Genomic DNA, 24994 nt, shown 5'->3' with positions numbered 1-24994 from the left:
AAAAAATTGCAATACTTCTTTTTGTAGTGGTAGAAAAGCTAAAGAGTTTATAGAGTTTTCCGTGAAATTGGAGCAGCAATCTTGTTGTTTACTAAATTGTGAAAAAGCTTTTTAAGAAGAGAGTTATTTAATTTAATTTATTCTTACAAACTGGATATTATTTTTATTTAATACTGTTTAATGCAGGTGGATGCAGGTGGATGCGGTAAAGGAGAATGGGACAGTACTGAGTAATTATCAATAGGGAAATGAGAATGACAACAAAGATGGATTGTGGAAAGGACAAATACAAACAACAGACAAATGGTCAAACCCCTGGTTACAGGACATGGAAAATAGTTGAAAAAATAGACACTTTGCAATATTTGCATTTCAGATTTAACATTGGAAACAATCTGTTAAATATTAATACCGTAAGAGAACATTTCTATCGTTATTAACTTTCAATTGTTAATAACTTTATATAATAATTCTTTTCTGCGTAATATTAGAAAAATTTCTGGCGGAAACCTCTAGTAAAATTGAACTCTTCATTTCAAAAATGGCACAAATCACACTTATTTGAATTCACTTTTTGAAGCCATTTTACTTATTGAAGCGTTAAACATATTTCCTTTGAAAAAGAGAGATTTTTGTATACTACAATCAATTTTTAAGGCAAATGACAACTAAAATCTGTTTGAAAATGGGACTTGTTCTGGATTTATGCACCTCTCACGTGAAACAAAGTGCAACTGTCAGAGGTGACATCACTTTGTCAGTTACGAAAATGGAGAATCGCGAACTTGCTGAAAATGCTTATAAATCTAGAAAAAGAGTGCCTGGTAAATCTAACATTGAAAAATATCAACATACTAAAATTAAAAAAGTTAAAATTGCTGGAGAAGCTCATAAAAACCACAAAGGAAATGATTTGGCACCAAGACATAGAGGAGCTTCTTGTAAGTTAGTTTTTCCATCTTATTTTGTTTATTTACACAAGATTTTTTACCACCAATAATTGGCAGTAAATCATTAATTTGAGGTAATGTATAACTCTTATATTAATACCTGAATATAATGCTACTTATTTCTTTATTTATTTACAGATGTAATTTACAAATGTATGGATCTAATATCTGAAGATTTTATGAAAATTGGTAGACAGTTTATTAACAAATTTGATAGCAAAAACACCCTAAACACATACTTTCAGTCATTAATTAAAAAGAAGGATATGTAGAGAAAAGATCCTAGGTACCTAAGAAAAAAGAATTTGTCTTCATTTGTCACATTAAGATAAACGGTGTTAGAAAAAAAGTGTACAAGAGTGCTTTTTGCAGCATGCATGGAATTTCTATGAAAAAAGTTAGACGTTTTATGTGTTTTCTTAAAAGAAAAAAAAGAGCAGCGCATAGATCAAGGAGATAAATCTGAGGGACCACGGTGCAACCCATTGCATGGTGATACATGAACTAAAGTAAGAGAACATGTTGAATCATTTTCTGTTAAATGTGCACTTTTGCAGTAAAGATGCATCATATTTATTAGATACAACTTAATGTGAAAGTTATGCATACATTATGCGAACAAAAATATCCAGATCATCCTGTTAAATATAACTTTTACTTAAAATATTTCCCGGAAAATTTTAGCTTATCATTCGGTAAAAAGCAAATTGATGTCTGTGGACTGTGTGAAGAATAATCAGGAAGTGAAAAAAGTGCAAGAATGATTCAAATTTTAATGGAATTGCATTAGAAGTCGCTAAGAAGGTCCCAATGAATTATCTACATTTATGCTTGATTATATTTAAAAATATTGCCATGATGCCAAAGAACTGCACCAATTTTCAGACGATTATGTAAGCGAAAATCGGAATCATGCCATGGTCTTTTATAACTGGAAGCTGAACTAGGTAGTAAGTTAAATGAAACATATTACCCAAACGAGGTCACTTATTTCTACCAAACAATAGAATGTTTGGGACAGTGATAAGATTTGTTCGAAAAAATGACAGGATTTACACACCAAACGAGTATGAAAATATAGCCGGGGGTGACGAAAACTTTGAAATAAGAAGGCCTAAAACTGAAAATAGTATTGAAAGGTATCATTACGCAATCGTATGCCCCTGTAACAGAAATTTGGAGCGATATGTGGGGTGCATATAGAGGCTTAGCTGTACAAGCTTTCCAGATTGAAATTAGAGTACGTTAAGTTGGTCTAAAAGTATTGTTTCTTATACATCTTCTCTGTTTAAAACGACAATAATTCTTAATCTGCAAAAAAAAACAGGGGTGGGGTGGTGCAAGACTAAAATACCGCCATAACTCTCGTTAAACTAATAAATTTAAGATTAGCAGATAAAAGTTTCATTCAAAACACGGTCAAAGTCTATTTGCAAATTACTTTTATTGATGTGGAAATTATTCATGTAAAATTAGACAAATTAATCTAAATTTGAGTGCTTTAATAGAGACACTTGCTTTTGTATAAAATAGCCGCGAAAGAGCGAAAGAAATCTGCTAAGTATTTTTTTTTTTAAAACTTGACTATTCTAGTGATGTCTCTAACTTTTTCTGCCAATAACTAAGTTTAGTTTTCCACTTATCTGCGTTAAAACTTTTTATATTATTGGGATTTTCAAATATTTGGATTAATCAGTGTTTCGTTAACTCTCTAATTGGCTTAAATTGTTTTTGATGACTTGCTTTTTTTACTTGATGAGGTTCGATTTGATACAGTAGACGATGAACATTGGAAAACAAAAAAAATGTTAATACGGTAAGTAATTCTATAAATACAACATATATATATATTTTTAATTAAATGTTAATAAAGTGCATATGTAAAATATATTACAAGATTCTACAGGACAACCACACATCCTGTAAAATCTGGAAAAGCACCTGTATTTATATTTTTATTTTGAATTTGACGAAATAAAAAAGTATGCTCTGCTAAACCAAAACATCCTGTAAAAGATTAAATTAACCCCATCACTGATGTTTAATTTAAAATTTCCAGGAGAAAAGATGCAGAATATAGTAAAACAGGGCAGAATGAAATAAAGGTAGAATGAAATAGTTATTACTATGCTAATTCTTTTGTTTTTAATTAATTATTGAACAAACTTTTTGCAAAATATATTTTGATCTTGATGTAGAGAATTTTAATCTGAATAAGATAATATCAAGTCTTTGTATGCGTAAAGATGTTTTCTTTTTTTGAAAAATGAACATAAAACTCTCGGAAATTAAATTTGATGCCATTGCACATATGGCATCAAATTTAATTTCCGAGATCATCCTCCAAAGAAATCAACCAGTGGTTACATTATGTTTGAAGAATTTTTTGTTGTTAGATCATTTTTTACCAATCCAATTTCTTCAGATCGCCTATCAATTTATTATGTTGAAAAACCCAATGGTTTATATGAAGTTTATGAATTAACTAATATATCAACTAAATGTGTACTGCTTCCATATAAAACTGGTTTTGTTGTACTTCCGCAAATGCATTATTAACAAGTTATAACTTATAGATTTCAAGTTTTTATATCGATGTTGTTTTGATAATTTGTAATAATGAAAGCAAAATAAATTTTTTAGCTTTATTATTTTGAAAAACTTTGTAAATCTTTTAAATTAGTAGTTCAAAATATTATATACAAACTAGTTTTTTTTGTTTAATGCTAATTAAACTAATAATATTTATTAAAAAGTGAATGTTAAGTATACATACATACATTCATACATACATTCATACATCCATTCATACATCCATTCATACATCAATTCATACATACATTCATACATCCATTCATACATCAATTCATACATACATTCATACATACATTCATACATACATTCATACATACATTCATACATACATTCATACATACATCCATACATTACATTACATTACGCTATATTCCATTACATTACATTATATTGCATTGCATTGCATTGCATTGCATTGCATTGCATTGCATTGCATTGCATTGCATTGCATTGCATTGCATTGCATTGCATTGCATTGCATTGCATTGCATTGCATTGCATTGCATTGCATTGCATTACATTACATTACATACATAAATACATACATATATTCATGCATGCATACATACATACATACATACATACATACATACATACATACATACATACATACATACATACATACATACATACATACATACATACATACATACATACATACATACATACATACATACATACATACATACATACATACATACATACATACATACATACATACATACATACATACATACATACATACATACATACATACATACATACATACATACATACATACATACATATATACATACATACACACACATATATATACACACACATTAGTTTTTAAATAGTTTTTTCTTTTTGTTTTATCATAAAGTAAAAATGTTCAAAAAAACAAGATTTTCAAAATAAAATAAATCAAAGATAATGTCAATAAATTCATTTTTTCATAGCAAAATTTTTTGCATAAATATTTATTCTGAAGCATAATGTACGCTGTTGTATCTTATGAGGACACAAATGAAACTGATCATCTGCCAATGAAATGGCTTGTAAAGAGAGTTGATGTTGCAGATATTAAACATCTGATAAAAAATAAAATTCACGTGCAATTTTATTACCCGTGTTATCAAAACGCACTCAAAATATCCAATGCAAAACAAAAGGGTGGTGTGGATCCACAAACAGATTGGATTATATATCATGCTAGAATCCTTAGTACTGCAGGTACAAATATTACAGTGTTCAATTTAAATTTAATGCTTTAAGTTTAAAGCCAGCCATGAATAACTTGCATGTAATAAATTTAATGACTTGTTTAAATGAACATGTTTTAATGGCATTCTTAGAAAATGAATTAGAAGCTCGTCAGAAATCTATTGATGCACAATTTTCATCAAGTATAGATAGTGATAAGGGAGGCAAAAGAAAGAGAAACAGGTAAGCTTGTGTTTATACATGTTATGTTAAATTTTATTAAATGCTTTATTTTTACTGTTCATAGACCATACAGGTATGGTGAGAATCTTGGTGATGAAATTGATCATGACTATGACTCTGAATCTTCAGAAAATAACACTCATATAACAATAAATCAGTTGAGTTGTTAAAAACTTCAGTAACATAAATATTTGCATTTAATGAATTAGGATGTTTTTTTTTTAATAATTGTTTAATTTATTGATGTTAAAATTTAGCAAAGGGAAAAAAAAGAAATCCTTACAAAATCAGCTTTGTCCTCCACCTCCACCTTCATCTCCTCCTTTACAAAAAGCAGCAGATTCAATTCAAAGTCTCAACAATAGGCTAACATTAGAAAATAATTGTCTGCCACAGCAACAACCTTTATGTATGAGTAAGCAAAGTGTAACAGATTTATTTTATTTATAATGAGTGAAACAATGTAATTAATTTTCCCAAGAAATGTTTTTAGATGATTAATATTTTATAATATATATTTGTACTATTATATATTACAATTGTATTTTATTATATTTTTAGATCAAGAAGAACCTTGTAATTCTAGGTTAGAAAACGTTTTGTTACCTGAAGATGTGGGTAACTTAGCCATGACATCAGGATTTTCAGGTCTTTCTATTCTATGTGCATCAAGTTTTACTACTTCTATTATTGCTAGTAATATTATCATTATTATGCTTATATGACCAATATAAATTAAAGAATAAAAGGGTATCTGCCGGATCAGGGAAAAGACACAGGATTCATGGGAGAAGCAGAATTAATATCCTGGCAGACACCCTGGATATATAGTTCATAGATTTTGATTTATTTATTATAGATTGACCCTGTTTTTATATTGAAAATATTAAATGTAAGGAAATAATTTAGTTATTATTACAATACCTTGCAACATTTTTTTTATTATTTTAGGTCAGACCACCTCAAATAATGTTGTTATGAAACTTTTAAGTAAAATACTTGCATCATTGGAAGAGGTGAAGCAAACCCAAAAATTACATTCTGCAATGATCACTGCAAAAAAAGCAGAATATAGCTACTGGAATTACTTTACAACAATTACCTGCTGGTCTTACTTTACCTTTCCATTCATTTGCTGATGTTGATAATGCTGAAGAGTTGCTGAAAGATGATACAATTCAAAAAATTTTGGTACTTTTTTTATCATCTTGTTCTATTTTTACATTTGTAAAAGCAAAAGATATTTGATAATGAAGCATTCTACTGTATTAAATACTTATAATCAATCAGAAACGTTATTTTTGTCATTTAATAATATATGGTTGTCTTTTAGACAAGAGTTTTGATCGAAAATGGGGGAAGTGATTTGGGTGATTTCGTTAAAAGAAATATGAAGTTGCTTTTTGACTCAGCTTTAGCTAAACAGTACAATTTAACAGGTGTATCACGTCAGGGCAAACGTGGGTTTAACAAGCTGATACTGTTTCAGTTACTTTTTGGCAAGTAGCTTAATTTATTATATATTTTTTTTTGTTGGTCTACTAACTACTAGCAGTTGTGTAAAATTATAAAATATTTTGTTAAATTTTAATTGATTATTGCATTAATTAATAGATTTATTTATTTATATATAACTAATATAATATAGTATAGTTTTTTTATTACTGTTTACTAATTTGATTTATGTAATTGTCATTATGTTTTTAGTCGCTGCAAAGCAGAACTTTGCAACAAAGGTTTGCACACAAGAGAGCCTCGAGAACGAATTAAAATCGTGGTTTAGTAATGCTCGTGATAGAGGAAAAGGTGGAAGAAAAAAATTACAGCATCAACCAGTTTAATTACGGAGTTTTTTTCAAAACTTTTTTATTTATATGAAAAAGAAACCACTAACCTGTTATTTCATTTTTAAGTAGTTACTATTTATTAAAAAAAGTGTTTTTGTAGTTTTATTTATTAAAAGAAAAGACAATCAAAGTTAAACTTTTTTCTTTATATATATATATATATATATATATATATATATATATATATATATATATATATATATATATATATATATATATATATATATATATATATATATATATATATATATTTAAAAAAGGACAGAAATATCTTGCTCTCCTTTTGATAATTATTACTGTTTTCCCGATCGGTCATATTCGTAGGTACTTAGACTTAACCAACATAGTATATAGATTTAATATTAAAAAGTGATAGGGATCAATCTGGGCCCCGATCGGTGTATCCCATTGCGTTACCCGATTGGTTCCCATCTAGAAACCAATACCAAAAACCGTTGGGATCCCAATGGGAATATGTTTCCCCAATAGGTTGTGTTCGCTGGGTTGTTTGTAATGTTTTAGAGAAGGAAAGATTGGACAATTTTTTTGACGATTTTGTTGAGTCTAAGAGTGTTAATATTTGTTGTATTAGAGCAAACCATGTTTGTATGAGTAAAATCATTAAAAACAAGTTATTGCGGAAATGTTTGTGTTTACCATTTAAAACTGATCATATAGTTATCTTATTATTGAATGATGTTAAATTTTAGTTATACTTGTAATTAAATAAATTGATTTATAGCCATGAATTGTGTACTTTTCTAAAAAAATTTTGGAAACATTCAATTTTCAGAACTAAATTTATCTGATATAACTGTTATAAATATTTTTGTTAAGTATACAGTAATTGCTTAAGAAAAGCTTGTTAGTTTTTTAGTTTTGATGTGCCAATGAAGTGTGTTCCATGTAGAAAATTCAACTTCGTTTATTTCAGATTGTTCAGCACAATTGTTATTAAAGAAGTTGGGGCATATACAAAAACTGTTGTGCCTTCTCATTGGGTTGACCCATGTAAAAGTATTGTGTTTTATCCACCACGAGGACGCAAAACTGTTGGCATCTATCTATCTGCATGGGCAGAACCTGAGGCTGGCTGGCAAGAGTTTAAACTGATAGAATATATTCTTGAAGCTGGCAGCTATGAAACTTGCCACGCGATGTTAATGTTTCAAACAGAAGATGAGGATTGATGATGTACGGCTTGAAGCGTGTTCGGCGTGTGCAATGCACACAGGCGTTAATGTTGAATTAAAGTCTAGCACTAGTACAGCTAATCAAGATGAATGTTTAAATAATGAGGTAGAAAAAAGTACTGAGAATATATCTAGCTGTAATGATTTTTGTAATATATCTGATTGGCCAGAAAACTGGCAGAATTTCCAAATTCAAAATATAGCTTCCAAAGGTCCAATACAAGCTAATATTAACCAGTACCCAAAAGACAGTTTGGGTCGATCATTTAACAAAATACATTTTCATCGAAAAACAGCAAATGGTAAATTATTTAATGAAACTGGCTTGTATATTCATCTAAAGTAGATCGGGTATTCTGTTTTTGTTGTAAAATATTTAGTAGCGATGAATTTGCCTTAGCAAAAGGAGGAACAAATGATTGGGGCCACATAAGAATAATTTTAAAAAGACATGAGCAAAGTACTGAGCGTTTTCACTGCTATGGAAAGTGGATTGAGGTTAAAAAACGGCTTTCTTGTGGTCAAGCCGTTGATTGTCTAGCTAATAAATTATACTTAAGTGAAGTAGAACACTGGGAATTAGTGCTCAAGCGAATAATCTCCATTATTTTAATCATGGCCTCAGAAAATATTGCATTTAGAGGAACTTCAGACAGAATATTCACCGAAAATAATGGTAAATTTTTTAAAATTGTTGAGTTGTTTTCAAAGTTTGATCCGGTGTTAGAGAAACATGTTAAACGAGCAGTAGAAAATCCAAAAAAGCCTCATTACTTGGGAAAAAATATCCAGCAAGAAATTATTTTATTGATCGCTAAAGCTACAAATGATAATATTTTGGAAATGGTAAAAAATGCAACGTATTTTTCCGTTATTGTAGACTGTACACCTGATACCAACCATAAAGAACAAATTTCAATTGTTCTGCGTTACGTCCACATAACAAAATCAACCGAAAGTAATAATGCTGTGTGGAAGTTAAAGAAAGTTTTTTGGAATTTATTAACATTTTGGATTCAACCGGAGCGAAGATGACCGAAGAAATGTTAATTTTTTTGACACAAAATGGCTTATCAATTATGAATCTTCGTGGTCAAGGCTACGATAATAGAGCCAATATGCGTGGAAAAATAAAAGGTGTTCAGGCTCATATTACTAACATAAATCCAAGGGTTTTCTTCATTGCATGTGTCTGCCACTCCTTAAATTTAGTCGTTGTTGATGCAGTAAAAGGAGCTATTGAAATTATTAATCTTTTATCAACCATCCAAACAATTTACAACTTTTTCTCAAGATCGCCAAAGCGTTGGCATATTTTCATATCCATGTGTTGTAAATTGACAGTGAAATCATTAAGTGATACTCGATGGGAAATCTATGTTAATGCCGTAAGTGCTTTGAAAAGCGGATTGAAAGGCATTTATTCAGCGTTAAAAGAAGTCGTTCAATCGGAAAAAGATGCACTTACACCCATAACAGCTGAATCAATCGCATTAAAATTAGACAGTTTTGAAATTATTTGTGGTCTAATAATCTGGCAATATGTTTTATCAGAAATAAATTGTACGAGCAAATTATTACAATCACAGAGCATAGATGTGAGATCAGCAGGTAGTGTGTTAAAAAAAACAACTGAACTTTTGATTTCTCGTAATTCCGAAGTTTCTTTCGCTAAATATATTTCAGAAGCTAAAGTATGCGCTATAGATGCGGATTTAACTAACGATTTTAGGCCTGAGGTAGAAAATCGGATCCGAAAAAGAACACTTTTTTTTGGAGAGGAGCCTGAAGCACCCGAGCCCATTAATCCTAAAATGAAATTCAAAAAGAAATTTTTCGACGTATTATTTACAATAGCAATTTCTTCAATGAAAGAACGTTTTGAATCATTTTCAAGTTTTATGCTACCTTTTGAACTTTTGTATGATATTAAAAAATGAGATGAAATGGAGAACAATGAACTCATAGATAAATGTAAATTATTAGAAACAACATTAACTCATAAAGAAAGCAAAGATTTTGACGCAAACGAATTACAAATTGAGCTGAAGTTGTTGTCTCGAAAAATTGAAGATGATACTAACCCAGAAAACATTTTGAAATGGATTTATAATAACAACGTTGAAGAACTCTTTCCAAATGCACTGATTGCATTAAGAGTGCTATTAACTTTGCCCGTTTCTGTTGCTAAAGGTGAAAGAACTTTTTCTAAATTAAAAATGATAAAAAAAACTTACCAGCAATCAACTATGGGAAAAAAGAATTGAATGGTTTGGCAATAATCTCCATAAAATCGGACATTGCCAAATCTATTAACCTAGATCTGTTGCGTAATGTTTTGCTAAAATCAAAGCCAGGCGAATCCCTTCCCAGTGGGCATGCGTCGTCCGCAGGACGTCCTACGCACGTTACATTTAAGTCAGTCCGTCCCGGTACGCATATATAACGTCCTAAGGACGTCCTTTCATTTCTTAATTAAATAATATAAAAACGAGCGTCCCCAGGACGTCCCTTTTTAAATAATTGTATTCGTCCCCAGGATTTACGAAACAACGGATTTTACTTGAATGTGCAGTCCTTTTTCTTTTATGAAATTTCATTAACTTAACTTATAACTTCGTAACATCGTAAATTTATCATGTCGACAAAAAGTCAAAGAAAAATTAATTTAGAGAAAAAAGCGAGGTAACTTTCATTAATTCTTTCTTTTAAATAAAGTTAGTTTATATTTTAACTGCTACGTAAGGCTATTTGCAGCTGCTACATATATCAATATATAGAAATAATAATGCTACTAATATATTGCCAATATAGACTACATTTCTCTTATTCGAATAAGAGATATGTAGTTATTCTTATGAATAAGAATACTTTTATTAATAAGAACATCTTATATGTAGTCTACGTAAAAAATAATTATTTATTTTAATTATTAATATAAATCTAAGTTTATTAGTTATTAATAAGTTAATAATAATTAATAAACTTAGAATTCTAAGTAGACTGCATTAAGCTTACAGATTACAGTCCATGTAGAAAGAATATAAAGACTACATATACTTATTCTTATCTAAAAATTAACTATACGTAGTCAACGTAATAATATATTCTTTCTACCTGGATAGCTTGCATCTTGTTTTTGTTTTGTTTTGGCTAATTCTCTTTGGTTTGCTTAGGCAAGTGCTATAATAATTCATGTTGAACTCATTTTCACTTATTACCTAGACGCATTTGTCTAATAAATTTTAAAATTGCATATGTATATATATCTTATGTGTTTTGCTTTTTTCTAAGGAAAAGGTACAGAAGTTGGCGTAATCAAAGGAATTCTGTAGTTATGTTGTCAAATGAGGCTGGATCAAAAAATGATATCAGTGTGATAGAATCTTTTGTGAACCAGAATAATATTTTGTGTGATGCAAGTAAAATATCTGAATCGAAAAGTTTTTCTTTGGAAAAAGTTAGTAATACTGAGTTAGAAAATGTTATTGATTCGTGTTCATATAATTCATTTCCTCTTCAATATAATTTATCTGAATCTGAAGGTGTTTCTTCACAAACAAATAATGTTAATGATGTTGATTTTGAAAATGTTAGTGGTTTGTGTTCAGATTTAGTTTGTGAAAATAGCTCAAATAGTTCCATGTTAGATGATGAATATCAATTTCAAAAAAAACTTTGGGGAGATATAAAATCTTTAGCTTTAAAACACTCTTTAACAAAACAACGTATAAACGATTTGATCCAAATTTTTGTTGAAAAAGGTTGTTCCTTGCCAAAAGATTCCCGTACCTTATTAGGCACAAAACAATCAAATATCATTCAATTGAAAAATAATGATGGAAAATATATTTATTTTGGCATAAAAAGCAATTTAGAGAGAGTTTTAACTCTTCATAATCATAATTCAAAAAAAATAAATCTGAAAATAAATATTGATGGAATCCCATTATGGAAATCAAGCTCCTATCAACTTTGGCCGATTTTGGTCCAATTTGGGTTTTTTAATCCTTTTGTTGTTGGGATTTTTGGTGGTAACAAAAAACCAAATGTTAAAATTCTTCTATTTGATTTCATAAGAGTTAAAAGAACTAGTTGCTAAACCAGTTCAAATAAATGGCAATCACTATGAGATATCTATATTTTGTTTTACATGTGATGCACCTGCTAGATCTATGTTAAAAAGTATTGTACAACACACAGGGTATTTTTCATGTGAGAGATGTACCATAAAAGGTTCAAGTAAAGATCACCGAATTGTGTTTAATGACCAAGAAGATGTTGTTTTGCGTACAAATGAGTTGTTTCGGGATAACAAATTTTGTTAGTCTGACAACAATGGTAAGTGTCATCAGTTAAATCAGTCACCTTTGGTTGAACTGCCATTTAATATTATAAAAGACTTTTCACTTGATTACATGAACCTTGATTGTCTTGGAATCATGCGACGAATTTTATATTTTTATAAAGGAACATTTAAAGGTGTTTTTGAAGGGCGTCTATCCTCTGTACAGCAAAATGTTTTGTCTGATCGTTTAGTTGCTTTGAACGGCATATTGCCTACTGACTTTGTTCGTCAACCAAGGTCTCTTTCAGAATTGGACAGATGGAAAGCGACTGAGTAAAGAAGTTTTCTTCTTTACACTGGCATAGTTGTTTTAAAAGATATTCTCAGCAAAGAATGTTATAAGCATTTTTTAAGTTTATCTCTGGCCATTAGAATGCTATGTGAAAAGAGTGTCAAGTGTCTTGAAGATTTGTCTTCAGCTAAAGAATTAATTTGTTATTTTGTAAATAATGCAAAGCATTATTATGGTAATACTTTTGTTGTGTATAATGTACATTCATTATTACACATCACTGATGATGTAGAGCATTTTAGCTCTAATCTACATGATGTTTCTGCATTCCAGTTTGAAAATTATTTACAAAAGTTGAAGCGTCTTGTATGTGGTAAGCATATCCCAGTTTCCCAGATTGCAAATAGGCTTAGTGAGCTTAAAGATGTATCCTGTTTGAAAGAGGTTTTTTCATCAAAGATCAATGTAGGAATTAAGGATTCCTGCTTTTTGGTTAACAATGGTGTTGTATATATTACTGAAAAAAGAAATGATGGAAGCTACAAATGCCGGTTTTATAATGATTTACATCTTGAATCCTTTTTCCATTGTTTTATTGATTCAAAAGAATTAAACATTTATAATGTGAAAAAAAATGTTCACTTTATTTATTGCAGAAAATAGAAATCAGATTTGATTAGAAAATGTGTGAGTTTACCATACAAGAGTGGTTACATTGTAATTCCTCTTCTAGAAGATCTTTAAATTAGTTTAAAAAGCTCAATGAAACATTTTTTTGCAGATACTGTTGTATATAAATTGACTAAAATTACAATATATATATATATATATATATATATATATATATATATATATATATATATATATATATATATATATATATATATATATATATATATATATATATATATATATATATATATATATATATATATTGTAATTTTAGTCAAGATCAGTTTATGGTTATTTTCTGAAAAATTGAAATAAGTATAAGAATATAAGAGTCTACAATTTCATTATTAAATAATGTTATAAACAAAGTTTTTTAAAAAATATTGATATCATTGTTTTTTTAATGATTACGCATCTAACAACAGTATTTATAAGACTATTTATCTATTGGTTTTATTCAAACTTAAAACAATAATTTAAATATTTTGCTCATAATTAGGGGTGTCCCGGATAGCTTGTTTTAAATATCCGGCCGGATACCGGATAACGGGATATCTTAAAATTATCCGGCCGGATATCCGGCCGGATAATTTTTATTTACAAAACCTATAACAGGTACTTTTTTAAGCCAATTATTCCAAAATATCACAACGGTAAAGATTCTACAATGACAAGTTTTGTTTGGAAGCTTTTTAAAATAAATGATCCTTCTGAATCAATAGCAATTTGCATTCCATGTGGAAAGCAGATAAGCAGGGGATCTAATAATTCTGGTCAAAAATCGTTTTCTACAACTCCACTGCACAATCACGCCAAAAAGTTTCATTTAAAACTATATGAAGAGGAAAGAGAAAATAATATTGAACCTTCAGCATCTTCAATTGCACAAGAACGTTCAAAAGGTAGCATGATAATTTTAAAGAAAATGTGTGAAATGAAAAAACAAATGTCTATTGAAGATAGTATTTTATCAAAAAGGATATGGGATATTAATAATGAAAAGTCAAAGCAAATACATAAAAAAATAGCCTAGATGATCGCTTTAGATAACCAACCATTCAGTGTTACTGAAGATGATGGATTTATTGGTTTAATGGCTCATTTACAGCCTAGGTATTTAATCCCAAGCAGACATTTTTTTTCAGAGAATGCTCTTCCTAAATTGTATTATGATATAAAGAAGAAAGTTTTTAATGAAATTACAAAAGCACAGTCCATAAGTTTCACTTCTGATATTTGGACTTGTTCCTCATCTAATGAAACATTTATTTCTTTATCAGGACACTGGATAAAAAATACTTTTGAACGCAAACATGCTGTACTCTATGCTTCACATTTTCCAGAATCTCACACAGGAATAAATATAGCTGGGAAATTCATCAATATGTTAGAAAGCTGGGAAATTAATTCAAAAAGAAGACATCTTTTAGTTAAAGATGGTGCTGCAAACATGTCTCTAGGAAGTAAACTTGCTCAAATAACATCAGTTCATTGCACAATTCATTTATTACAGCTTGTGATTAAGGATGCAGTTTTATCCCAAAGATTAGTAATAGATTTGTTAGCTAAAGCACGTAGGATAGCAGGCTATTTTAATCATTCATCAAAGGCATGTACAGAATTTAAGTTATTACAACAACAACAAAATGAAACACCTCTACTTTTAGTGCATGATGTCCCCACTCGTTGGAATAGTGCATACTTAATGTTAGAACGACTTCAGAAACTTAAAAGAGCAGTTCAAATATATTTAGCTGATCATAATGAGCTGCCAACATTCACATCAAATGATTGGAAATTCATTGAAGGTCTATTGCATATTTTGAAACCTTTTTATGAACTTACTAAGTTTATGAGTTCTGATATTTGTAGTTTGTCAACAGTTTTTCAAAATATATGTACTTTACAAAGATTTTTATTAAAAGTTGATCAAAAAGATGATACAGTTCAAATAACGAAACATCTTTTAGCATCTTTAAATAAGAGATTCTTTTCTCAAGATAATCTAGATATTACAAATGATGAGAGATATGTTTTATCCACCATTATTGATCCTCGTTACAAGCTCAAATTTCTTCCTATTGATAAAAGAGAGCAAGCAAGATCAATGCTATTAGAGGCTGTAGTGAAAAATCAATGAAATAAAAATGAACTTTCACCAGAAGTTATTAATATTGCTACTTGTTCCAATAATTTTACACCAAGAGCCAAAAAAAGAAAGTTGATTTGACAGAGAATGACTTTGATTCTTGCTTTTTAGAACTTGCGGAATATGAAGGAAATGGAGGTAAGAACTTTTTTCTGTTTGTAAGAAATTTTACAACAAACTTGTCGTTTAATAGTACTTAAAAACTAAATAAGAATATCAATTGTTATTATTATTATCAAAAACTAAATAAGAATATCAATTTTTATTATTATTATTATTATTATCAAAATTCATTTAATTATTATTTTATTATAACATATTACTGTATATTATCGACAACAGATGTTAGTGTTATATTTATTTAATACTTCTAAAAGTTTTGTAAGTTGTTTATGAAAATTGCTTTGCCAATTTTATCTTATTTCATAAAATATAATTACAAAATTCCTATTTTGTAATTTCATTTGTAATTATTTTTCAGAAAATGATGGTCATATAAACTCAGATCAAGTCTCTCTTGTACAAGCTGCTCAAGAAGTTGATGTTTTCTTTAATCAATCTATTATAGATAAAAACAATGATGCTTAAAATTATTGGAAATATGAAGAAAAGTTTCCGCTCCTAAAAGATTTAGCCCTTAAATTATTAGCACCACCAGCATCTTCTGTATTTTCAGAGAGATTGTTTTCTGAATATGGAAATATTTATGAGAAAAAGCGATCAAGGCTGTTACCTCAACGCGGAGGAATGTTGTTGTTTATACATCATAATGCAAATAAATTTACAAATGAGTGATAAAATCTGTAGTTCTTGTGTACAGTTAGTTCTTAATTCAATTTGAATGATATTTTATTTAATCATTTTTTAAAAATTTAATTTAGATTAATTATTTGATTATTCAAAAAGATGAACACATTAAAGTTTGTGTTCTAGGTTCTGTCATTCTGGCAATTACCAAAGGATTTGATCATGGTTAAAATGTGTATCTTTAAGACTGCAGCAATAGCTTATATAATTTTTTTTCTTATTATTGATAAACATGAAGTATCCGGTATAGCCAACCGGATAATTTTATTATCCGGCCGGATACCGGATACCGGATAATATACAAATCCGACCCGGATATCCGGCCGGATAACCTATCCGGACACCCCTACTCATAATAGTTATGAATTGCATGCAGGAACTGCCTTGCAAAATAGAGTTTTAAGCAAATATTTTTAGTATTTATTATAATTTAGGACAAATAAATATACCACTAAATTATTTATAACTTATATCAAATACTTTTTGATAGTTTTAAGAAAGTTACTATGAAGTTATTCTGTTTTTGATAATAACAAATTTAATGTGAATATATTACCTATTAGACTATTTTTTTTTTATCATTAGTATGTTTAGTTTAATAAAGGAATATTTTTCTCTGTGTATTATATGAAACAATGATAAACATGTTCTTAGCAATATATGAATATTTTTGTTTTATTTTTTTACCAATATATCTTTTAGTCAACTATGGTCAGCTCTGGTTATTATTGAAAACAACCAAGAAGTGAAAACTGTTGCGCCATGTCCTTGGGTGGATTTAGAAAATATGATTCTGTACTGGCCACCAAAACACAAATTGTTAAGTTTCTATATTTCTCGATGGTCTACTCCTGAGAGCAACTGGACAAATTTGGTGATAGTGAAAGTTTTATTGGAATCTGGGTTCAAATCAGTAGCGCAAGATATGATAAGTTTTTTGTCAACTACAGAGAATGATACAGAAGTTGACTCTGAAAAAAGTGATTCAGAAATGGAAGAAAAAATTGTTTTGTTAATTTATTTTATTAATTAAAAGTTCATAATAATTTTCGTGTTATCCAAATATGCTGATAAATTATGATCCATATTTCATTATAATTTTTCTGAAATGTTGGCAAAAACATAATTACTGCCCTACTCTATCGGACATGTAGAAACTATTATTATTTGTTTGTTTTTATGAAATTTGCAACCTTAAGACTGAGGAGACCACTACAGTCAAATAGGCATTTTGTTATACTTTTTATAATTGTGGTTACAATCCTTTCTAAACCTTTTAACCCGAACCACCATGAACTGGGCCGCTGCATAAGACCAAGTGTTTATAATTTTGTTTCCAGAGCGTTTTGTTTTTAATTTTGTTATAATAATAAAATATAATGCAAAAAGTTATTGAATTTATTTAGTTCACTTTTATAATGCTTTTTTTGAGTTTTTTGTTGTTTTTTTTATAAAAAAAACACAATCAATTTTTTTAAATAGATAAATGTGTTGCAAGTCCAGTTATAAAACGCAAGCGATCAATGGCCCTAATATCAGAAGAAGATACCTTATCTCAATTTCCACAACTGGAAACTTCCAACTTCCATACACCAACAAGTAGCTCAAAAGGTGAAAAATTACTTTAGTGTATGTCTTAATTACTTTAAGCAAATTATTTGCTATCTTTAGCTGCTTGTAAAGATATCTCCCACTATTTGAGAAATTAATTTTTTGATAATAGTAACCAACAGAGGCACGTGTTATGTTCGATTTTTTTTTTCTCTAACCCAACCAGATTTCTTTGTTCGGGTTAAAGTCACTTAGTATTAACTTAATTTTTGATAAACTTTTTAAAATTTTGTTTTTGATATAAAGTTTTATTTCCTTAACTTGTTCCAATATATAAACATATTTTAAAATTTTTTTTTTTAGGAACTGATTCTAAAAGGTTTTTTGCAATATGTCCATCACCGACAAGAGTATCTTTTTCGGTAAATCCAATAATATCAACAAAAAATACATGTGGGAAATTTAAAACATATACTGATGGTGGAACCTCTTTTAAGGAGATATCTACCAAACGTAAGCACTTAAAAGTATTTTTTTCTATTGTTCTATGTAATTTTTATATACCATAAGGTGGATATTAGACATGATGTAGAATAAGATATTGTCTGGGGTTGGGGTTTAGATGACATTGAAAAATATAATAAATACTGAGAAAGTAAATTCAATTGTTTTATATTTCAATGTCTTGCAGCCACATCCAGTCGGTCCCCAAACCCATTATAGATTCAATAGCCCTCTGGATTTTTTCTACCCTATCATGATGCCTCATGGGTTATAACTTAAGTATTAAATTATTTTGGTAATGCAAGGCTATTTCCTTATAGAATTTCAATACACTGTGCTTATGCGGCTAGCAAAATTAGAAGAAAATCAAAAAAAATTTCTGAAACACTTGGATTGCTTCGAGATAATGATATGGCAGTAAATAATGATTCAGGCAGTCTAGAAGTGCTCCAAAGCATTGCAGAATTTGAGGCAGAAGAGAGTAAACTCAAAGACAATGCATATTTTCAAAAGAAGGTTGTTTTCAATTCTTACCAAAAGTTACAATTATTTTAAACACTTGCAGATTTATAAATTTTTATACTTGTTCAAGTAATAGTTTAAGATTATAATAAATTAAGAATTTCGTTTCAAAGTATTAAAATTAAATGAATTATTTTCAAAAAATACTTTTTTTATTTTGCATGAATAGCTTAAAAACAAAAAAATTTATTAAAATTTTTGATTTAATTTCTTTGTTGGTTATTTTTACACTTAATGTTTTTAATCAAGTTTTTTAAATTTCTGTCTTGGCTAATTTCTTTAGAAAAAACATATAAAAGAAATTGGAGGAAAAGACGCAAGAACTGCAGTAAGGCTTGCTCTTGATGGAATTATGTCACGGAAAATACAGAATGGCTTTTGTCTGTATGGTTTAAAGAACAAGCATTCTTTTTCAAAGACACTTCACTATTTGTGTTTGACAGGTATATGAATGTAATAAATTTATTGTGTGAAAGTTGTTTAAATTATTTTTGAGTATAACTTCTGTTACAAGCATTTTGATTTAAGGCCAATTTTTCCTATATGCTTCTATTTTAAAAAATGTTATAGTCATCATAGCGCAATATCAGCGATATATCAAAAAGAGGCGTGTTTAATCAATTTAAAATCAGTTTAAAATCATTTTTTTGCACATTTTGAAGATTAATTATATTTTTATTTATGTAAAACACAAATAAATGTTAGTATTAAAATTTGTGATTTAGTGGCTTTCTTGTGACTTTTTATTTTTAATGTTTTGTGTTGTATGTGCACTACTTAACAGCAGCAAGGAAGATAAAGATCGATTAGATTATCACATTGGTGATATTTTAAAACGACCGATTCAAAATAAAGCAATGAGAAATCCTGTAGTTACATAATTAATAAATGGATCTTCTCGTATAAAACTGGTTCTTTCTTTGTGGTTTCACATCAGACAAGCAATATTATTTATGATTACTTTTATTTTTTCATTTTGTAAATACATTTTTTTAAATCATAAACCGTTTTTTAATTTTTCTTATTCTAGCTCATGTATACACAACCAACAGAATTCAAAACAGTTCTTCTTTATAAGAATAAATGTTTTGTATAAATGCATTATTATACTATTATTTTATCTTGTAAGGTTTTATATAATTAAACTATTTAATACTGGATAATGTATGTTTTTATAAAAGTAGCACTTACATGGGTTATAAGGGTTATAGTTGCAAGTCTTACACTTAAGAGTAAATTAAATGTTCGAAATCAACAAATGTTTAAAATGATTTTAGGACGTGCCGAAGACGTATTTTTAACTGCCTGAATAGGGATCCAGGACTTGTAGAAAACGTCCGTAGGACGTGCTATAGACGTCCTTCAAGGTCGTCCTACGGACGTCTCTTTAGATCCCCGTTGGACGGACGAAAAGCGTTTGATTTGGTACGTCTGGAGGACGTCCCTAAGTCGTCCCGTGAGACGTCCCAAGGACCAAAATGGACCTCTTTCGGACGTCCCACGGACGTCGTTTTGCCCACTGGGTTAGTAGTAAAGTTTAATATTTAAAGCAATATTTTTTATGTTTTATTTAAACATATTTTTTGTCATGTTTTTCTAATTAATTTTACTTTCGTTTTTCTACTATTATTACTTGGATTATTTAATTTTTGTTAATTTTTTTTTTTGATTAATAAAGAAATAAGTTTTAATCACAACTCTTGTTGTATAATTTTTTTTATCATAAATGAATTTAATTTGCCTTAAAATTATAATCAAAATATTATAGTTTATAAACTATAAACCTATTTTAAAATAATTTGACAGTTATAAATTAGAAAACATAAAAAAAATTGACAATGGTTTCGCTTTACTTTTAACAATAATATAAAACCATAGAAACTAGTGGCCGGGTTTTGCTTATAATATGGCTTTTTAGTACTTTATTGAAAAAAATTCAAAGGCGCCAAATTTTTTTATCACACACACAAAAAAAACCATGAGCCGGGCCTGTGTATATATATATACATCATTGGCCATAAATTATAAAACATTTATTCAAAATAAAATGAATTGAAAGCAAAACTTATTTAAACATAATAGTCTTGATACCAAAAAATGGAAAAGAATGAAACATGTTATATTATTTTGAAAAAAAGTTTGGACAAAAGTTAATGTTATTTCAAATAATATATAAGAACAACAGTTTAGAAATGTAAAACCATAAAAAAAAACATTCCAACATTTTGTAGAACTTCCTTTCACATGTAAGCATTGGTTTACTCTCTGTGGCATCGAATTTACTAGATTTTAAGTTATTTCTTTAGGCACATTGTCAAGCAGTTTCCTTATTTCAATTTTTAATTTTTCCAAGGTGATGATCTAACCATGACCATAAATTTTCAATACAATTTCAGTCAGGGCTGTTAGCAGGGCAATGCATTATCGATATTTAGTTGTCAACAAACCATTGTTTGCATATTTTTGCTGCATGGCATGGCGCACCATCTTGTTAATATATGATATTACTGTTTTCTTCTTTAAATATATCAATTAAGGGAAGAAGGCAATTATCTAAAATTTCAATATATCTATCAGCAGTAAGTCTACCTTCAAATAATTGATAGCATCCAAGTCCTGCATAATCCATGCAGGGCCAAATGCCTATACTCCCACTACCTTGCTTAGTTCGTTTTAATGTACAATTCAAATCAAATCTCTCTTAAGGTGATCGCCTTAGCATAACACGGCATTTTGGCGTATCTACCTCAACATTCATTTCGTCAGAGAATATAACTTTTTGCCACTTCCAATCAGGCCAATTTTTATGTTGACTACACCATGCAATACTTGCTTTTTGCTATTTCTTTAAAAGTCTTGGCTTCTTGCATGCAGATCGCCACATAATTATTTCAATGAAGAAATTTTCTAACAGTTCTTGAACTCACTTTTATTCCAGATGTATATTTTAATTTATAGCATTGAATCCTTGACGATAATTTTCTGTCATGTTTCATTAAACGAATTAATAAACGTTCATCTCTTTGTGCTGTTACTGCTGGCCGACCAGATCGTCGCCGATCCTTAATGTCACCTGTTTCATTAAAACGTTTTAAAATACGTGCAATAATTGAATATACAATATTTAACTTATTTACTATTTGAAGTTGAGGTAGTCTTTGGTTTCGAAGAAAAATTGATTCGCAGCGTGTTTTTTCAGAGAATCTCGACCGTGATATTAGAGTTTCATGCTATGTTTCTTTGCTCATTTTGTAACTTTTTTATTATTTAATTTATTCTTGTTTTTATTAAGACTATTTAAAACAAAAAAACAAAAAAAAATCAGAAATAGTAAATGCAGATGATAAAAAAGTAAAAATTATTGAAAAAAATCATGAATATATTACTTAAGTTTTAAAAATAAAGAAGTGAGCCTTAACTTTTGACCAACATAAAAAATAAAAATTTTATAGTAGTTTTTATCAAATTATTTATAATTAGGAGTACAAAATAAATTTTAAGCAAACCACATGTCAATTAAACAGTAAACATGATACATATTATTTAATTCTAATAAAATATTGAAAAAGTATAATAGTTTTTAAAATAATTTCAATCGAACAAGATTTTTTTTAAAAAAAAAAAAGTGAGCTCTAATTTATAGCCAATGATGTATATATGTATATATATATACCTATGTCAGTACAAGGTGGCAAGTCCAAAGCTTAAGCTTGTTGGAATGAAAACAAAATTTAAATATTTAGATTAGGAAGATGACGTTCCTTGTAAGTTGTTTATAATTAACTTTATCCAGCCAAGACTTTCCTAGTAACTTTCCTAGTAAGCTGTTTATAGTTACTTTAATCCAGCCAAGATTTATATTACTTGCGCTTCATTATCGCATAAATAGGTTATGAAGCGAAACAAATAATTATATATATATATATATATATATATATATATATATATATATATATATATATATATATATATATATATATATATATATACAATGGCGGCTCGTCAATAGGGGCCATAGGGGCCCGGCCCCACTTATATTTATTTAAGATAAAGTATTTGGTAATGTAATTATGTATATATATATATATCTAAATATGCAACTATTAGCCTAAACTATTTGTAGACAGCTTTTATAAAGATAAATAGTTCTAAGTTAGTTCTAATTTTAAACTATATTCATTTATAAGTAATATGTTTATTTGCAATTTATTCAAAGTATTGTAGCGTTGTTTTAATTTATTGCCAACAACGTCTGGGCCGATTTTTACTGGCCCTATTTATTTTGTTTGAAGTAATATTATTTTTGATGCGCGCGCAGAATTTGTTGTGCTTTCAGATGGGACGAAAAAACGCACCGCAGGGCCTCATTGAACTGGCCCTTGAAGAAAAGAACCTTAAAAACATCGCTAAGTTCAAAAATTTTATCCACCATTTTTAATTCTCAATTTTAAGAGGGAAGAATTTACTGCTGCAAAAAGTCAGAAGTTTTGTTGACTCAATCAGGTACTGTAATATTAGGAAACTTTTTAATATTAAATGTAAACATTTATTTGTAAAAATTATGTTGTAAACATTATACATCTGTTAATATTGCAATTTTACTGTGAATATTAACATTAGTTTCTTAAACTGGATATGTAGATAAAATATTTACCAAGTAGTTATTAGGAGTATAAATTAATAGGAATAAAAACATGGCAAACACATGATATTTAAAATAATGTAACAGAAATTACTGGTATAAATATTGATCTGGCATAAACATTTAAAGAAATTTGGGAGACAGTTAGGTGAAAGAAATTAATTTTTAATAATTTTCTGAAACTAGATTTTCTAGGACAACTCATTTTACTCTATAATTATAAACAGGAATAATAAAAATTATAAGTTTGGAAATTCTAAGTTCATTGATTAGTTTGGAAAATTGATTTTAAAATATCATGGAAAAGTTTTGCATTTCTTTTATAATCAACTATCTTATACATTTTATAATTTGTTTAGTGAACTAGAATTTTTAGGCATATATTGTTTTATCTATTTTTAAAAATTTTAAAGCTTGTTTTCTTTTTTTTTTACAGGGAAAAAAATTGTGACTCAGCCATATTAATGATGTCCTTGGTTTGTGTATTGTTTAGCAAGTTTATATATTGTGACACGAGAAAGCTTAGCCATTTCTACAAATATAATAAGAGCTACAAACTGTTTGCACTTTTGAAATTCTTGTTCTTTTCTCAATGAGGGATTGCTAAAGTTTATTTTTTTCAAATAGTTTATGTATTATATTTTGTTGCATAATGAATCAGTCATTGAAAATTTTTTACATTGTTTGGTGGCAGTTTAGTCATTCTATCTTTTAAGTTGCCAATTAGGTTGACACTGAACCAGAGCCAATATCAACCATGATGATAAGCATCAAGCACAAGTTTTAAAGACTATATTTTCAAGTAAAGATTAAAATTCAATATTATTATTACTTTGATACAACAAAGGTACAAACAGCTAAAACAACAGAAGATATAAATAACATTTTTTTTCGATTACAAAAACTCTACCACTGGTGGAACTGTTACATTTCATAATACAACTTCAACAATTACTGCTTCCAAAAAGGCACTAATTGAATATATATACAAAGTTTAGATTATTTTAAAATGTTGGACATTGACTGTTACCATCGAAATAAAAGAATCAGAATATTTTATTGAAATGTTTTTTTTTGGGGGGTTAAAGCTAAAGCCAAAGAACTTAAACTGTATAAATATTCATGTATTGTTGTGTATGCTTACAAACAGATATTAAGTTTTTACTTTTATTACATAAAATCGTTAAAGCATCTTTGACAATTTAAATAATCTTATGAAGTTTACTATTATTTATGACTAACATTGTAAATGTTGTATTTAAGAATTATGGATTTAATTAAGTAAAATATATGTTGTATTATGAAAAAATTCTTTAAAAAACATGTTTAAAAATTTTTTAATGTCTCTTTTTTGTTTTTGTTGACCCTTTCGTCATTCTCAGAAAACTTTATGTGAACTATCTCTGATTAATATGTAATATTAATTAGAGATAGTTAAATGTATATGTAATGTTACATTCTTCATTATGTTATCGAGTGTTAATTAAGATTAAGTGACCTTCTTGACTGAACTACTGTTGATAAAAATTTTTAAACCATGCGAAAGTCATATTC

The 24994-nt window shown here is 28.5% G+C and overlaps 2 protein-coding genes and 2 pseudogenes across 6 annotated transcripts; all 4 read left to right on the top strand.

Moving 5' to 3' along the window:
* Positions 1–4242: 4242 nt before the first annotated feature.
* On the top strand, positions 4243–6472 carry LOC145193011 (uncharacterized). 5 transcript variants are annotated; one of them, XM_090075625.1, is made up of 7 exons: positions 4243–4760; positions 4883–4973; positions 5038–5130; positions 5231–5382; positions 5535–5636; positions 5925–6164; positions 6307–6472. In XM_090075625.1, exons 1-6 carry the CDS (start codon positions 4523–4525, stop codon positions 6110–6112), a joined length of 864 nt encoding a protein of 287 aa, XP_089931751.1. In that variant the 5' UTR covers positions 4243–4522; the 3' UTR covers positions 6113–6164; positions 6307–6472. The 5 variants fall into 5 exon arrangements, with proteins under 5 accessions (XP_089931751.1, XP_089931754.1, XP_089931750.1 ...); XM_090075624.1 differs by having other exon boundaries at positions 4246–4760; positions 5231–5388; XM_090075627.1 differs by having other exon boundaries at positions 4248–4760; positions 5535–5621.
* LOC149876226 (uncharacterized) overlaps positions 6364–24994 on the top strand; it is a 46726-nt pseudogene continuing 28095 nt past the window's right edge.
* LOC149876231 (uncharacterized) lies at positions 11481–12192 on the top strand. The gene has a single exon (XM_090075637.1). It carries the CDS (start codon positions 11657–11659, stop codon positions 12113–12115), a length of 459 nt encoding a protein of 152 aa, XP_089931763.1. The 5' UTR covers positions 11481–11656; the 3' UTR covers positions 12116–12192.
* LOC149876230 (uncharacterized) lies at positions 17009–24147 on the top strand (annotated as a pseudogene).

This window comes from Hydra viridissima, unplaced genomic scaffold (assembly GCF_058129835.1).
Source record: "Hydra viridissima isolate aposymbiotic clone 2 unplaced genomic scaffold, HvirCarnegie_v1 scaffold_23, whole genome shotgun sequence".
Lineage (NCBI taxonomy): Eukaryota > Metazoa > Cnidaria > Hydrozoa > Anthoathecata > Hydridae > Hydra > Hydra viridissima.
The sequence above is the reverse complement of the archived record's forward strand: the minus strand, read 5'-3'. Positions and strand labels throughout refer to the sequence as shown.

Coding starts and splice junctions, on each gene's coding strand:
- LOC145193011 (XM_090075624.1), top strand. CDS start 4,523: ATGTACGCTGTTGTATCTTATGAGGACACAAATGAAACTGATCATCTG. Junction 5,131..5,230: donor ACTCATATAACAATAAATCA/GTTGAGTTGTTA, acceptor GTTAAAATTTAG/CAAAGGGAAAAAAAAGAAAT. Junction 5,389..5,534: donor GCAACAACCTTTATGTATGA/GTAAGCAAAGTG, acceptor TTATATTTTTAG/ATCAAGAAGAACCTTGTAAT.
- LOC149876231 (XM_090075637.1), top strand. CDS start 11,657: ATGTTAGATGATGAATATCAATTTCAAAAAAAACTTTGGGGAGATATA.